The sequence below is a fragment of the Drosophila mauritiana genome, chromosome 2R (assembly GCF_004382145.1).
Source record: "Drosophila mauritiana strain mau12 chromosome 2R, ASM438214v1, whole genome shotgun sequence".
Lineage (NCBI taxonomy): Eukaryota > Metazoa > Arthropoda > Insecta > Diptera > Drosophilidae > Drosophila > Drosophila mauritiana.
In genome coordinates this window covers 8,904,020-8,920,731 of record NC_046668.1, presented here as the reverse complement: position 1 = coordinate 8,920,731, position 16,712 = coordinate 8,904,020, and the positions used below count along the sequence as shown (strand labels likewise).

Below are 16,712 nucleotides of genomic sequence, written 5' to 3'. Positions count from 1 at the left end.
TATTCTAGAATTTAAGAAAGTTCTGCAAAGTATTAGCCATCAGGTTTAATCATATTTAAAATTAGTTAACTATTAAATGTACACAATAAAGAATGTTTGAACCAAACAACCTAACAACCTTCACTCACAGGTATGACATCTATAATTTTATAGATCAATTCAATAGTCAATTTCCTCGACTATCAGATACTCCTTACTAGCTAGTGGGAGTGCGAACGAGAAAGTTTAACATATGTATAATAAAATGCATAAATTTCAAAGGCGTTCCTGCAGATGGACAGGTCCGCATCAACTCGGATATTGATCATGATAAAGAATTTATATGCCTTTATTGGTCGAAAAGGCATCCTTTTACCTGTTCCATACTTTTTAACGAATCCCAGTATACCCTTTACTTTTTTATTTTCTTAATTTATATTTATTAAGTGATAATAATACCCTTTACTACTACGATTGTTTTTGATTCAGATTTTTTTCATACCGAACAGATTCATACCGAATAAGAACACTATGATTTTGATAAAATAAAAAAACCGAATTATTTGTCAAAGAAAAGGTACACTTTCTCATTTTTCTTTATTATTCAATCAGTCCAAAAGCAGCTATATTATATAGATAGACTGTCTCATTTACTTCCTAGGAATCTTCCGATTGAAATCAATACACCATCCACATGTAAGTTTTTTTCTTTTTAAAAATTTGCAATCTAAAAGAACAAAACTATTGCTGCGTTCCCCTAATTCTAAGGCACATTAAATTGGATTACATTGTTCTCTAAAAATTTGTTATATAAAATAAATTTAAAATCGTTTGGATATGTCGTTAAAATAATTTTATTTAAATAAATGAACTGCACATATAGTATATGGAATTATGGTACATATGTTTGAATTGATCACAAATGGAGAGTGGTTTTCTATCAGTAGTTCTCAGTGGTGCGAACGTAGTTTACTCCAGACGGCATGGATACCTTGTCAAATCCCTTGGGGAAGAGTTTGTGAGCCTCCTCATCGGTGACAGTGGGCAGGATCATGACCTTAGTGCCGGGCTGTTTATGAAACAGAATTAGTTAGTTCGGAACAGTTTGCATTAAGTGGGTAGAGAAACTTACGGTCCAGTTGGCGGGAGTGGCCACCACCTTGAGGCGATCAGTCAGCTGCAGGGAGTCAATGGTCCTCAGGATCTCACTGTAAGATTACAGGATCGTCAGTTGAGATTAACAACAGTTGTAGCCCGAAAGAGGTACTTACTCAACGTTGCGACCAGTGGACATGGGGTAGAACATGGAGAGGCGCACCTTATGGTCCGGACTGATGATGAACAGGGCGCGGATGGTCTTGCCCACCTCGGGATCCTTCTTCTGCTCCTCGTCGAGCATGCCCAGGCTGACGGCCAGGTCGCGAGTGGGGTCGGCGATGATCGGGTAGGGGAAGTCCCCGAGAATGTCCAGGCAATAGCTCTTGATGTCGTTCACCCAGTCCACGTGCGAGTGCAATGCGTCAACGGAATGCGCCAGGCACTTGGTGTTCCGCTTGGCGAACTCCGGCTGGTGCACCGCAATCCTGCCCAGCTCAGTGGTGCAGACGGGCGTGAAGTCGGCGGGGTGAGAGAAGAGCACCACCCAGCTGGCGATCCGAGGGAGAATTGGTGAGATTCGATCAGAGAAAAAGGGTTTGATGGCACTTACGAGTTGCCCTGCCACTCGTGGAATTTAATGGGCCCCTTGGTTGTGTCGGCCTCGAAGTTAGGTACGGTCTGTCCCAAACGCATCTTGCTGTTTGATTATAGGTTTCACTTGGAAAAAACTCGTTAGTTGCTCAGCTGGTAGCTGTTATTAGCTCGCACACTTGTTGCTTACTGAATTCTGACTGGGAGAGCGCGCTGCCTTTTATACCCAGCGTGATCGAAGTGAACATCGGGTGCGATAGAGATAGCAAATGGGCGCTGCCTCAACGCGCGTGTTTGTTTGTAGTATATTGTTCTGAGAATAGATTATTTAACAGTACTGAACAGATTGTGGAGTAGTTTGCTTTGTAGGGGAGTGAGAAGACCTTGTGCAAGGTGCCATGTGTGTGAAACTCGACAGGGGCCTCTACAAAACTTGATTGAGGTCTCACATAGCTTGGACTTTGAGACGAAATGCTTCTGGAAGTATCTTAGAATAAAGTACAGTTTTCCTTATTTAGTTCTCCATTAATCTAATTTTAAATGCAAATAGGCGCAAACTCCTTTAGCATCTAACATCAGCAACAGCTGATCTGGTCCAGCTGACTGTTTAGCCGGCTTCAAACATAAACAGAGAGCCAGAGAGCATTTAATAGTTATATGGTATTGGTAAATAGAGGCGAAGCACCAACATTAACAAACATACAGGCACACCGATAGCCGGATTGCTTAGTGAGAGCGAGAGAGCGACAAGCAATGTGAAGGTATGTGTGAGTGCCTGCAAAAATCGCACACTTCCATAGATCGCACGGCTCTCCCGTTCACGTATACAAAACGAGCCTCCAATTGAAAGTGAAGAGCGAGTGAAATCATGAGACTGTGTGCGTGGGTCAATCGAAAATAAGCACACCAGCATAGGTTTTCTCTCAGTAAGTCACACGTATATATCAAATGGGAATCTGATGGTTAAAATAAAAGATCTATTCATAATAGATATTCAAAATGCAGCAAGTGTTCAATTTATTTAGAGGGTTACCGTTAACGCAATCTGATTCACTTCCAAAAGCTCGATCTTATTTCATATGTTACTAGTACGGTCGTAAGGGGTGCTATTTATGTATAGTCTAATCTAAGAATCAATCCAAAAACCTTCGTCTCTATAATAAACGTTTTGTAGCAATTTTCCACTATTTATCAGTTTCGTGTTGGTATTTTTAATCGGAAAGGGAGGGAGCATGACTGTGTTAGTCTAATTTTGGGAATGTGCATGCATTCTTAGAGTAAGTCTAAGAAAAATTTCCCGGAATTCTTCTGAATTCCTTATTCCTAGCTTATAACGTCTGCTTTATAGAAAAAAGAAATCAAACTTGCTTCGTCGCTTCGAATCCTTATGGATTCCCGCCGCCGATTCCTCAGAGATGTTTTAGGGAAATAAAGGTATAATAAATTAAACTTTTAGTGGCGATGTTACTTTAATTATTTATTGGCACAAAAAGTTTGATATAGAAATTAATCGAATCTGGCGAAATTTTTAGAGCTTATTTTGTTATTTACTTTTGTTTTATTGTTTTATTATCTTGTCGTAGGAAATACTTTACCTTTAAACATTTTTGAATACAGAAGTTAAATTTGGCCACGCATATCGTTGATAAAAACTATCCTTATAAATATGTTAATTTTTAAAAGAGCAATCAGAAAGAAACCCACCGCCAAAAGAATGTATATAAATATTTGTTTTTAGCCTGAAAGTATGACCCACCAGACTATTTTTTTTTACAACTGTGATGCATTTACAAAATGGTTATTTTGGTTGAGACTCATATTAGGGCTCCAAAAGCTATCCTATTTCCGCATCGCAGACTGTTGGAAGAGCTTTTGCGCCTGAAAGCTAACGCTTGAAGTCAGCTTCCGAACAGCTGATTTTGATAAGCACTGCCTTCGCCCACGCCGCATGTTTTCCTTTCTGCTTTCCTTCTTTGCTCCTTTGCTTTCGCTTTGCTTTGCTTTTTGGCGCTCCGGCTCAGTTCAAATTTAGCGATGCGCGCGTGCGGTTGCTTTGCGCTCCAAACATAACGGTAAACGGTCCTCGAAACTGTGTTTTGCCATATTTGTCTTATCGTATCGCCGACTTTGGGCCTAGGGACCGACCCGTTTCGTAGTAAACTCGCATATTCTGACAAAGTGCACACACCTTTTGGCAGGCGGCGAAAACTTTGTGTCCGCGTAAACTTTTCCACTTGTGTTTGCCCATGCGGTGCGCTCGTGTGTGTTTGTCAACTAATCCAAACATGTGAGCCTACAAACAAATCATCTTCAACACTATCCACCCACTCGAACGAAGCGTTTTCCCAAGTGATCTGATCGCCGTAAAAGTTTTCCCATGACCAGCGCTCTAATGGTAAATGCAACGATAAAGTTGTTTTCCGAAATTCGGCGAAAAGTTGCCAGCCAACTGTCCTCATAAAATATGCCAAGACATTTACATCGCCCGGCCCAACTGCTTTAAGCCCGCTGGCACCCGTTGGCCATCAAAGTGTTAAAGTGCTATAAAAAAGGTACGAAAACATACTCCCTCGGCGGCCATTGAATAATGCATTCAATTACGAATGTCACCAAAATAACAAAAAAGCAAAAAACCAGCAACAATTTATGCGCACGTGAGGTGTGCGTACAAATGTTTTTATTCATATGTACAAGCTCTTGTTTACTTAGCCTAATGTTCTCTTTCGTAGCGACAATTAATATTTAAAGGTGCTCTTGTAATTCATGTTGACAGTAATTAAAGGATTGTTTAGTAGGTAATGCTTTTTGTTGGGCAGGCAATTAAACATAGCAGTGGCCCATTTGAATTAAATTAGCTTAACACGTACTATATATGACTTTAAAAACTTGTTTGCTTTGGGCAATAGCACTGTTAAAAATAATTGTTTAAATACTGCTAAAAATATAAAAATAAAAAATAAAGATGGCTAGAAGATATAATGCAGAAAAAATAGAAAACCACTAAGTTCTTAAAACAGGAAAATACTAAAATAACTTTAACTACAGTTCCGCAATAAAATAAAAAAAAATAAATAATAATATTTAAAATATTTTTTATTAAAATGCCCATTGAATAAACCATTTAAATACAATTAACAGCTTATTCGAGATTATTTAAGGGTTCAAAAGGTGGCACAAACAAGAGCAAAATCGCATTTAAATTGAAAGTCAGCGGGACCCAAAACCGTTAGACAGATCAGACCGCCATAAGCCTTAAATATTAATGAAACGATTAAGCAAACTTTTTATTTCATTTTCACCTTTTTTTGTTTGGTAAGCGTCATTTGTAGCCCCCCGCGAATGTTTTTCTTTGTATTTTGCACTTCATGAAATGTTAATTTTAATTAAGCGCCGCTGCGCAGCTGAGAAAAGAAGTTAAAAAATAAAAATGGGGATTAAAGGAACGTGGAAAAGCGACAGGAAAATTTGGAGTGTGTATATATGTATGTAGTTGTAGCAAGGGGGTTGGGGGAGGTACAATAATAAAACACAACCAGAAAATAAAACAATAAGTCAGCAGTTGATGATGAGCAGGTGTGTGGCGTTGTAAGGGACAGGAAATGCGGATTTCCTTCGCTCCTGGAAAAGCGGGTCAAGTTTTTGTTATAAAATATTCCAAGTGTCACAAAAAAATAAACCAACGAAAATAATAATAAAGAGTGGATGTGCAGGGAGGGGTTTCCGCGGATGCGTCTTGTTTAGCAGCTCCGGGGTCCTTTGGTTAATACTTGTGCAACAGCAACAACAGCAAAGGAAAGCGCTACAACAACAAGCAAGACAACAACAAAGACAACTGGCGACGACTTCTTGCGGGACATTGTATAGGCCAAAGAATAATAAAGACCTGGAAAAACAAAGACGCCAAGAAAATCCCCCCGTCCACAGTGTTGATAATGAAAGCGCGGAAAATGCACCTGCAAAATAAGTTTATTGTCGCAATGGAATACATAATTTGTTTTTGGATATATGATATTTGTATTTATATACATATGTGATATGTGTGTTTGTGTGTTAGACAAAGTTTTTAAGCTCAATTTTGGTTAACAGTGTAGTTTAGTGATACCACATTTTGTACATGTTTTTATTCTCTGTTGCTTAACATTGTAGTTTAGTGATACCATATTTTGAACAAGTTTTTATTCTCAATGTTGGTTAACAGTGTAGTTTAGTGATACCATATTTTGTACAAGTTTTTATTCTCAATGTTGTTTAACTTTGTAGTTTAGTGATTTCATATTTTTACAAGTTTAAAGATACCTAAAATAATGCTACTGTCCTAAGCGAGTGCTCTTCTATACAGTGAAGTTTAAAAGTTTTTTTTTAGGAATTATATTTCAAGGATCCCTTTTTATCGCAATTTTTCTTCGAGTGTAGGAAGAAAATGTTAGGGCCAACCCAACGGGACACGCAAGAGCGAAAGGCTTAGGAGCACAGGTCTGGGCAATTATTGTTGATGAATACACCCACAGAGACCAATAGGAAATAGGGCTAGCCCCCTCCCCCCTTTTCACCCAAACCCTTTTCAGCACGCAAAGTGTAGCTTTTCTTTTTAGGGGAAATAATGGAAATCGTCCCTCCATCCTGTGCATGGAAAACAATAATTTGTTATCTGTCCGCTCGGAGGATCCTCTCACTTTCGGGCCTAAGAGCAGTCTATAAATCACAAAAAACCGAAAAGTATCCATCTATGCGTGGGCTAGCAAATCGTTTTGTGTGCGACCAAAAAGATAATTAAGACATTATGGCATATCTTCTTGGCTGGCTGGCACATACATATAACAATGAAAGGACCGCTCGATGTGGTGGCATTTCATAAATTATGATTAGAAATTTAATGGGTTCCGCACGGCGCAGGAAGCAGGTCCATTTATCGCTAAACAAATTGGCAAACTAACCAACCAGATAGAAGGAAATCAATATTGAAATACAAATACGACAGATTTGTTTCCGCAGAACGAAACATGAAACATTTGTTTGTTTGCATTAAAGCATCTTTATCTTTAGCAGAAATTCAATAAATAAATATATCAAGGTGTTCAACGTTAAAAAAAACCAAGCATTTGTATATATTTCGTATCTAAATTGAAAACGAGAATGGAAATTTAATATCAGTAACTTTGCAGCTTTATTTGCACAGCTAAATTATTTTGTTAAGCTCCCTAAATAAAACATGCTTAGCAAATAATCCTTGAAGGTGCTTGAATGCGCATTAATTTTCACTGAAACTTTAATTCCAACAGAGCACTATAAATCTAATTGAAAAACTAATTTGCCAGCAAGCAGCTGAATTGTTGGGGAATTTCCCACTGCCAGCGACAGATGCTGTATACAAATTTGTTAATTTCGCCAGCGCTAATTTGCTGTAACTAATTAAAAAACACTTTAAGTGAAATATTTGCCAGTCGCATAAATATGCCAAATTTGTGAGGAGCGACACACCGACATAGATCCGTGCCGGAGCAAATCTAATTAATGTGCGAAACAAACGGGCGGGAAATTTATTTAGCGCATTCGGAGAAGGCAAAGGACACCTGCCCACCTGCCCATCTGCCCTCCCTCTGCCCCCACTACTACTACTTCATTTTCGTCCTGGCGGCAATAATTGCGTACATTTTTCAGAAACAGACAACAACAAGTGGAGCAAGTGCCTCCGAGTGCCTTCAAGTGCCGGCAATCTGTGTCCTGTGTGTGTTTTGACTGTCTGAGCCTGACGATTTGATTCGCCTGCCCGGATTTCTGAAGCATCAGCATCTATATATATAGATATATATATTCTGTGCCTATGGGCCAGCTTCGTACCTTTCTCACTCATATGTCTAACTGTCTGTTTGGTTATCTGTTTGTTTGCTTGCTTGTTTGTTTGTTGGTCCTTGTCGCTTGTTTGCGCGTGTTGTTTGAATTGAATTTGTTGCCCTTTGACGTGAATTGGATTGCTGACAGACTGGATTAATGGGCCAAGCCGAAAAGATTTCGAAAATGCCAGATCGATGCGGTCAAATCTAAAATGTCTAGTGGAAATGCTTGATTTTTTAAGTAATAATTTATACGTTTTTCCAGCTAGTCTTGCAATTCTTAAGTGTAATGTATAGAGCCCCAAAAAAATGTGTATTAAACAGCAAAATGTTGTAGCATGACTCGAATCTGGCCAATACACATGCAATATTCAAGTAGAGTAAAATAAATGCTGGGTACTTTCCTTATTGATTTCCTTTACTTCCGTTTTTTTGTGCATACTTCCAGAGCCATGTCCGAATCGGGATCGATAGACCTGCACGCACCTGTCGCGAGGCCGTTGTAATGCTAATAAATTCTCGGGCGCCATTGGTTTAATTAAAGAACCGTCAGAGCCGGACTCCGCGGAGGGCACTCGACCAGCCTGCAGAGGAGGCGGACGGGCTGAAGGCAGGGGCATTGTTCGACCAGAAGGACACTCGCCAATCTGTGGACGCGCCTACGCTCGCCGCGGCCCAATCGGGCCACTGGCGGCTATCTGCTGACGGGCACAAGTGCGCCGCGTGACGATGAGTTCGTCGCAGGACGGAGGCATCTCCTGGATCAGGGCAAGGATAAGGACAAGGAGCAGCAGCAGCAGCAGCAGCTGGGGCGGCGGGCATACGCACCTGCCGATGAGTGCTTAATTAATGTGACGGACTTTAGTGATATTCAAATAAGTGAGGGAACTGGCGAGGCAGCGGCCAAGACCATCACCGAGCTGAGAGTGCCCACCATAACGACCACAAACAACAGCACCACCATACACAGCAACAGCAACAGCAACAGCAACAGCAGCAACATCAACAATAGCAACATGTCGCGCCTTATACAACCACGATATCGTTTTCGAGATCTTTTACTGGGCGATTTCTCATTCAACGACGACGGCGAAAGGTGAGTGGAAATGTACATTATATTGGCATTGCGCATACGCCCCATTGGCGGTGCAGCAGTTAGCGTATCACCATTTGCTTGCTACTTCCGAAAATAGATTCTTAATTACACTCGCCATCTGCAATTGGCAAAATGATTTTCTACCACTACTGCTACCAGCGATCGATTAATCGATTTTTACTTAAGGCGGATTATAACGCCAATGTCCTGTCTTCTCAATTATTCAAGCGAATGTTTAAAGCTCGTTACGTCAGTCGAAGTCCAAGATAAAGTGACCTAGATATCGAAAGGGTTGGGAAATTAGTTGGGTGCACCATGTGTGGTGTGTTCTTAACTGTGAAACTAAAACAATTGTAATTTAATCAACTTCTTAAATGCGAAGTGGTATTCCGTATGAGATACCTTAATCCGCTTCTAAAAACTGCAGGAAAAATTCGTTTGATTGAATATATAAAGCAAACACACGCAGCATAGCGATTTGGTAACCTGTTCCCATTCGCCCCCAATACAATTGTTTTTAAAAATCGAACATTTCGAACCTGTCTAAAAAGGAGAACCCCGAAACCAATCAATATCTGCAGCTCTTGCCATTCTGTTTGAGTGCCAATTCAGTGCCACGAAATTACAAAAACCAAAGTGGATTCACAGCAGAGAAGGGGTCGCGAATAATTTGATTTAGCTATTGTGCGCTCCAATCATAAAAACTGAAAACCATATCGCTATTCTACACATTCAGCGCTATAACGAAATGACTGCGATAATCGTTATGGGTTTTTAATATATTTTATTTGGGTCGACATTTCAGAGCTTTCAGTGAATGCTCAGTTAATTTAGTTATAATCCAATGCTGTGGTCAAGCATATCTATCACATTTTTTGTGAGTCTTTGCGTGATTACAATGGGATCGAAGGCGAAAGTAAGTCGTTTATTATTGGCTAATTAAAGTATTGTATAATAATTTTTTATTCAGGAGCAGAAAACGAAAGCCGTGTGCTTAGGCTTGGAATTGAAATACAATAGATCGAATGTGGAATACTTTGGTTTGGTTCCAGGAGAATCTTCCATGATGATGATTAACTCAACCAAGTGGTTTAAAAACATCTTTTTGGACAATCGAATTGAGAACGCGGGCTCGAACAGAACCATTTACAACATCAAAAACTTGGCCATCTGTAACTTCTTAAATAATCGCTTGATGTCCAAGGTATACTCGGTGATCTATGAAGGATTCGTAGGCAATTCCACGGTATTTAGATGCCCCGTCCAGCCAGGTGTCTACTACCTGAGCAATAGTGTCAGAGAAGTCGAGGTGCCCATGTTTCATCCACCTGGAATGTTTCGATTATATGTCAAACTAAAGGCTGAAAAGGAGGGCAATATGCTCACAGAGCTCAACTGGCGATATCGTGTTAGGCGTATATGAATCTTATTTTGCCCAATATATGTCACAAATATTTTGAAAAACAAACACCAGATGAGTTTCGAATGTTCATGTTTCCCCCTAATTAAACGAGCAGATGTCACAATTATTAGCTCATTTATATTCCGAAGACCTGGCAAATTGTTGATAATGGTTTGTTTGTTTAGTTCTAAAATGAAGTTCAGTTTCGTTGGATGTCTGTGGACCATTCTGTGTTACGGTACATTCGTTTTAGGTGCGGATCACGAGGTAGTATCGTTGTGAAGTAGCCAAAAGCACACTGATTTTCTTCACATGTACCACAGCAACCTGTTGAAAAGCCTGTTTTCAAAAGAGGAGGCTCCAAGTTTATCATGGAATCCCTGGTGACCAGTTGTGATCACAATTTTGTGGAGTATTTTCGTAAGGCTCCCGACACGGTGGATATTTACACCTTTCGTGTAGTAAAACTGGCCAAAGCCTTCACCATCGATTTCGCTGTGAGGGTCGTGAAGACAAAGAGAGTTATGTACAAGATAGATAACTTTGATGGCTGCCAGTTTCTGATGAATCCCCTGATGAATCGAGTTTTCGGAACTGTATACAAACGGCTGGTCGTGAATGGCAGTTTCTTCAGTTGCCCCATCAAGCCGGGGGTGTATTACATCAGGAACGGGGGTTCCGTGGCCATGTTGCCGGTGTTCCAGCCGCCTGGAAGATACCAAATCACCACGCGCGTCAGGATGCAAGAAAGTAGGCACCCCTTTGTGATGGAAATGCTGTGGGTATACAGTGTAGCTCGAATTAAATAAACCGGGATTTCATTCAAATAAAGACTGCATTTTTCGAATCACATTTTAATTGCATGCTAGTTTGTTTTAGCATAGTATTACCAATAAGTGCTTAAAGTGCATTAAAAGATTGTAAGAGATTAAACTGTTTTTTTCCGCTTTTGTTATTAAGTTATCTTTCTCCTAAATGATTGGTTTTGAAGTCGATTAATAGCTCATCAGTTGAATTGCACACATCAAATCGTTTAGCCAGTTGAGGTTCCATGGCTGTCAGCAGTGGTCATATTTTTTATCTTTGCCTGTTTGGCTTACTGTTTTTCGTAGAAGAACATGAGGTAATCTCATTTATTTGTTTAAATTTTGTAAAATATATATAAAACATCCGCAGCCAATTTCCGTTCAAAGGGGCAATGCAGAATACAGTCTAGAATCGCTGGATACCAGATGTGATCATGATTTCGTGGAATACTTCCATAGGGTGCCTGACTCTAAGATTCTATATACTTTTCGTGTCGTTAAATTGGCCCCAGCTTTTACCATCACTATAACAATTAAAGTGCTCAAGACACATCGCATTATGTACAAGATAGAAAACTTCAAGGGTTGCGAATTTCTTAACAATCCAGGCGTCCATCCATTTGGCCGCTTTCAACTATCAATGCGTGTAAAAATGAAGGAAAGTCGCAAGCCATTTGTTATGGAAATGCTACTGAACTATACTATTGTGCGCATCAAATAAATATATTGTCAACTTTGTCTCTTCAAAACAATAAAAGTTGTTCATTTATTTAGAAGCAATTGGGAAGTAAGCTCATATCTTAATTTTTTTGGTTTGGAATTAAGCACACTTTTATGTCTCTCTGTATTTTGCACTTCATAAGTAATAGTATATACAGTTGAAATAGAGCTAGTATCTTGTAAATATTCTTCCAAAAAAGGAAACATGTGTAGCGTCCTAAAGTTTCTAGAAACAAATTGCAACCTCGATTATTTGAAACATTTTTTCGTCTTCCTGACCAAATAGACTGATGAATTTGGCACCTGTTTTCAGCAGTGATATTCCAGTTAAGGTGATAAAAACACAAAGAATATTTTCATGATGGAGAACATTAGGGGTTGGCACTTCCTGAACAACCCTCTACCTTTCAAAGTATTCGGCCAAATTTACAAGCAGCTGGTGGTCAATGGCAGGTACTTCGAGTGCCTCATTTAGCCAAGGGTTTACTTTCTAAAAAATGAGGGTTTGGTGTCCACGATTTTCAACATCCATCCACCTGGACGCTTCCAACTAACGATGCGGTTAAAAATTACAAAAATGCTCATTCGTTATGGAGCTGTTGTGAAAGTATAAAGTGGAAAGCATCAAGTAAAGAAATTTGCCTTTTTTAGCTGTGTGGAGCACTTTATAAGTTTGTGTAGTTTGTGGTGATTATGGAGAAAGTTACTAATGTGTCGGCTAAGTTGCCTGTACTTCAAGCAACTTCTGATTGACAATCATTTAAGGGGTATTGAAATTTTGGTGTGAAGTTTTGCCATTTCGACGCCCTAAAATATGCATTGGTAGAATTGCGCAAAAATTCCTTTTTATTTAACTTTAACGAATGAAACGCTCTCGTTAAATCTCTCTTAAATCGCCCCATGCGTAATTGGTATTAAGTAAAATTTATTAAGTAATTTTCCAGCTGAACGATTGCATTGCGGCCAATTATTATGGCATCAATCGAATAGAGGTGGAAAAAATATAAACATTTATTCAGTTGCAGTTCCATGGCGTTCAGTGGCTGTTCTCTCTTGCCGTTCTGGCTGCAAAAAAAACGAGGTATTTCCCGACTACCAAATAATTTATATTGATATACTTAAATTTCCTTGAAAACGGCAACACGGACTTCCCTTTGAAGTCGGTAGAACGTATTGTGATCAAGATTATGTTCAGTACTTTTGTATGGTCTTCTGTTGTTTGGGATATTATAATGAAAAAATACGCAGTGCTTTATAAATCCCATAGGTGTCAAAGTGTCCAATAGTTATCATATTTATATTCCATAATTACACATATATGTTAGCTTTTAGAAATTTATAAAGTATGCCGAGCAAGAATCTTTGCCTTGGTAATAAACAAATGTTGCTGTCAATTTTATATTAATTGGTTTATCAAGTTTATCTTTAATCATTAATTGGTTTTGTGGGCAATTAAGTGTTCATCAGTCGAACTGTGGTCAGAAAATAAAAGCAGTTGGTCAGTTGGTATATGATGGCTTTCATTGGATGTTTTATTCTTTTCTTCCGGTTGCTTATCATACCCTCAGTATTAGCAATAAATGAGGTATGAACACTTTAAAATCATATTTTAAACTCAAATTAAATGTTTTAAATTACATTAGCCAATGGTCTTCCAAAAAGGCAACATCAAGTTCATCCTGGAGTCTCTGGAGACGAATTGTGACCACGATTACGTTGAGTATTTCCGCAAAGTTCCGAACACGAAACTGCTTTATACCTTTCGAGTGGTCAAACTGGCACCTGCTTTCACCATCGATATAACAGTGAAAGTAGTTAAGACCCAGAGGATTTTCTATAAGATGGAGAACATAAAGGGCTGTGAGTTTCTGAACAATCCGCTGCTCTTCAAATTGTTTGGCGAGGTCTACAACCACCTCGTGGTCAATAGCAGTTACTTTAAGTGCCCCATCAAGCCGAAGGTTTACTACCTGAAAAATGAGGGTTCAGTGTCAATGATTCCCAGCATCCATCCACCTGGACGCTTCCAGCTGTCGATGCGTGTGCGAATGGCGGAAAGTCGAGCGCCATTCGTTATGGAAATGTTGTGGAAGTATAAAATTGTGCGTATCAAATAAAAACATTTGCAATTCGGGTGGTGGTGTGCTGTGCAAATTGCTTGAGTTGCTCATATGCCGTGTAGTTAGCCGTCATTACTTCATAAGTTCCGCACACTAGGACGCAAGTTGCTCATACGCAGCGTAGTGCGCACTCGTTGCTCATACGCAGCGTTGTTGCCACTCACTCCCAGAGGTGCCGTTATGTGTGGAACGGCCGTGTGCGTTTTGGCACTCGCAAAATCATAATTCGCCGGCAATGCCTTCTTTGCATTTAATGTAGCGTAAACATTTTAATTTTTTATAAGCCCGGCCGCCCCAGCCATTGCCAATTTCGCACGGCTCTTCCCTGCTCAGCTGACTGCGACGTGCGCAAGTGGCCGTGGCTGTTGCCTTTATAATGCCACGTAGTCCCAACCACTTGGCCCGGCCCATAGCACATGGCCCATGGCCCAGGGCCCAGAACTCGTGACGTGGCTGTTCACTGTGTCACGGATGCCTGCACGTCCCGCCTGGCCAGGATTCCCTACCTGAAATCGGCTATAAACGGCTTAGTAAGCTCCGGCGCTTGTTGAATGGTTCCCCAATGCTTCAAGGTTATTACCTATGCCACCCAACGACGCGCTCCTGTGCCCCACGAGCCTTGGGCTCTGTGCCACAAAACCCGCAGAAGGGCTGGCATATGTGCAAATTTATTTACTCGATCTACCCACGACTCGATGACGGATTCAATTTCGCATTTTATTAACTTTTGATAACTTAACCGCGACTTGTGAAATGGATATATAACTCAAATGCTTATTACAATAGAAAATTATTTGTAATTTCTAGAAAGTTTGGATTATTCAAGAAAAACGGAGATTAATTCAAAAGTAATTGTAATATTGTTTCTTTAATATGCCTAAGTCTGTGGTTAGAGCATTTCATATCCTTTATTCTTTAAGGACTTTCCGTTTTGACTTAAAGGCTTTGTGACACAGTGTAAACCTTTTCGGCAAAACCCTTTTACTTTTATGCGAAATATTTAATATGTACGCGGAAATTACGCTTTTGTTTTGTGAGCGTTGACGACGGCATGGCAAGATCATGATTTATGGCTCCTTAAATACAACACTTTTATGGCCTAATCCGTCCTTTAAGGCGGTGTCCAGGCCCCAAATATTTAATTGCCCCTCCAAATGGCTGTGGAATTCGTGATTTTAATGGCCGCACGTTCGAGCCGAGCAAGTTGGCAATTTGTTGGTCCTCGTTAACAGATGAAATGGTCCGCATTCCGGGACAAATATAACATTTCCGACCTGCTAATAAAGGTCAGAGTTCGCGTCACTTAAAGTTACCGTATACAATCCACTTTGGCTTCATTAGCAAACAAATTCCCGACCAACATTCTGGGTTGTGCGCACTTGAAATGATTTGGAAAATGTGGACACAATTTTTCCCTGCGTAACATGAGTAAAATGTTCAATTAAGCCGACTGGGCCTTTGTTTACCTTTTCTGGAAAAGGGTTTTTGGCCCAAAGACTTGCTCATTATACATAAGTGGCAAAATGCCCAGCGAAAACCACGAAAGCAACAGCGGGTAATGCCCTCAACAAGTTTGAACAGGAAAATGCGAGAAAATCGGGGAAATGCTTTTCCAGGCTAAGTAATGGCGCATTACTCGCTTTCGCACGTTTAACACAATTTTCCCGCGAGAACCTGATAGGTGGCCCTGACTTCACTTGGTTTGTCCGCAGCGAAAGTGCAGCTTTGGCCTTCGTGGAAATACCTCGTATCCATTAGTGCTGATTATGCTGCTTAGCTGGGAATATGGAAATTTTGAAGGGCCTGCTTGTGAAATACAACTTCTGACATTTTCCATTTACATTCGTACATCTTTCGGACACATCCCTCACGTGAGCCGACACACTTGTGTGGTTTACCATAATAACTTATGTAAATCGCTTCCCTTTCTGGTCGTTTTTCCATTTTCCACTAACATTCAACTGCAGTGCTGCCTGCAAGTTATTAGTTTTCTACCCCGTACTTATTAAAGTTCATAAATTCATACAGACTTGCGCTTATTAAAAAAAATCATTTGCCTAGCTGGTTTGTATATATATTCTATAATAATATTGAATCAATAATCCGCATATTATACATTTTAATTTGATTTTCTAAATAAGTCATTATCCGAACGGCAGAAAATACGAAAACTTCAAATAGTTGTGTAAGTTTCTTCTTCTACTCGAGTGCCACGAATATCAGATACCCATTATTTCACACTTAGTAAATGCAAGCTGAATGTTAGCGTTTTATTCGAAAGTTAACAGGAAAATAACAGAAAAATTCGAATTCTTGCAAATCTTCGAAAGTCTTCAAAAATTAAAGCAGAACCGACAGATATTAAAGCAGCAAAGCGCCACCTAGCGCTGGTGATATTAATTGCTCACAACTGTTTTATGCTTTACTTAAATTTGATTCCAATGTAGGGTAATAAGTGAACTCAATACCAATGAACGTTGTTTGCCCACATTTGGTCGGCTCCCCCTTTATGACAAGTTGGACAGGTGCTGGTTCCTCACATACCCCAGTTCCGTCCCAGGTTAATCCTCGAGGAGCTGAGCTGAGTGACGAGGGAGGCGGAGCTGACTGGCTTAATCCACACGACTATAATTATAATAGCATTGTGTACAACGCACCCACAGGCGGTTGCCATTGCGCTCTCAATAATGGATATGTCTGGCACTACATGGAGTACATGCCGCAGGGTCCTTGGAGGTTCTCCTGTCGCATTAATGCTTGTAAAATGATGTGCATTATGCATACAGTTCTAAATTTAGTACCCCTAGTGTTCCGCTATTAAGACTGGCGGCTTCTGCCGACCTGACGGCTTCAGTGATTTAATCTAGTGGGTAAATATAAAGTTACACTAGTTGATTTCTGCTGAGAGCCACAGTTTGAAAATGATTCCAATTATCCAGCGAAGAATTTTAAAGTAATAAAGTAATAACTAAGTAGTTCATATTACTTTAATAACATATATATAAAACACATAAGAGACTTCTCATACTTCCCATTTAATGTTCTATTTTCACTACCATTCACGGTCAT

General features: G+C 39.9%; 6 protein-coding genes across 7 annotated transcripts in view; 5 read left to right on the top strand and 1 right to left on the bottom strand.

Annotated features, from left to right (window-relative positions):
- Positions 1–815: 815 nt before the first annotated feature.
- LOC117137847 (peroxiredoxin-6-like) lies at positions 816–1,858 on the bottom strand. The gene is made up of 4 exons (XM_033299549.1): positions 1,688–1,858; positions 1,251–1,625; positions 1,112–1,187; positions 816–1,048 (listed from the first exon to the last, which is right to left on the bottom strand). Exons 1-4 carry the CDS (start codon positions 1,768–1,770, stop codon positions 920–922), a joined length of 663 nt encoding a protein of 220 aa, XP_033155440.1. The 5' UTR covers positions 1,771–1,858; the 3' UTR covers positions 816–919.
- A 6,635-nt stretch (positions 1,859–8,493) lies between these two features.
- The window catches only part of LOC117136100 (potassium channel subfamily T member 2), a 95,333-nt gene continuing 87,114 nt past the window's right edge, over positions 8,494–16,712 (top strand). For both annotated transcript variants that reach the window (XM_033296793.1, XM_033296796.1), the window contains exon 1: positions 8,494–8,595. In XM_033296793.1, coding sequence (XP_033152684.1) covers positions 8,516–8,595 — 80 coding nt within the window. In that variant the 5' untranslated portion in view covers positions 8,494–8,515. The remainder of the gene's footprint in view (positions 8,596–16,712) is intronic.
- On the top strand, positions 9,494–10,018 carry LOC117138431. Its single transcript, XM_033300539.1, has 2 exons — positions 9,494–9,511; positions 9,566–10,018. The coding sequence occupies exons 1-2, from the start codon at positions 9,494–9,496 to the stop codon at positions 10,016–10,018; spliced, it is 471 nt and encodes a 156-aa protein (XP_033156430.1).
- On the top strand, positions 10,210–10,806 carry LOC117136104. Its single transcript, XM_033296801.1, has 2 exons — positions 10,210–10,250; positions 10,350–10,806. Exons 1-2 carry the CDS (start codon positions 10,210–10,212, stop codon positions 10,804–10,806), a joined length of 498 nt encoding a protein of 165 aa, XP_033152692.1.
- On the top strand, positions 11,049–12,128 carry LOC117136103. The gene is given in 4 exon segments (XM_033296800.1): positions 11,049–11,153; positions 11,156–11,411; positions 11,925–12,093; positions 12,095–12,128. Coding segments are annotated over 4 exon segments (564 nt in total).
- Positions 13,170–13,640, top strand: LOC117136105. The gene has a single exon (XM_033296802.1). It carries the CDS (start codon positions 13,170–13,172, stop codon positions 13,638–13,640), a length of 471 nt encoding a protein of 156 aa, XP_033152693.1.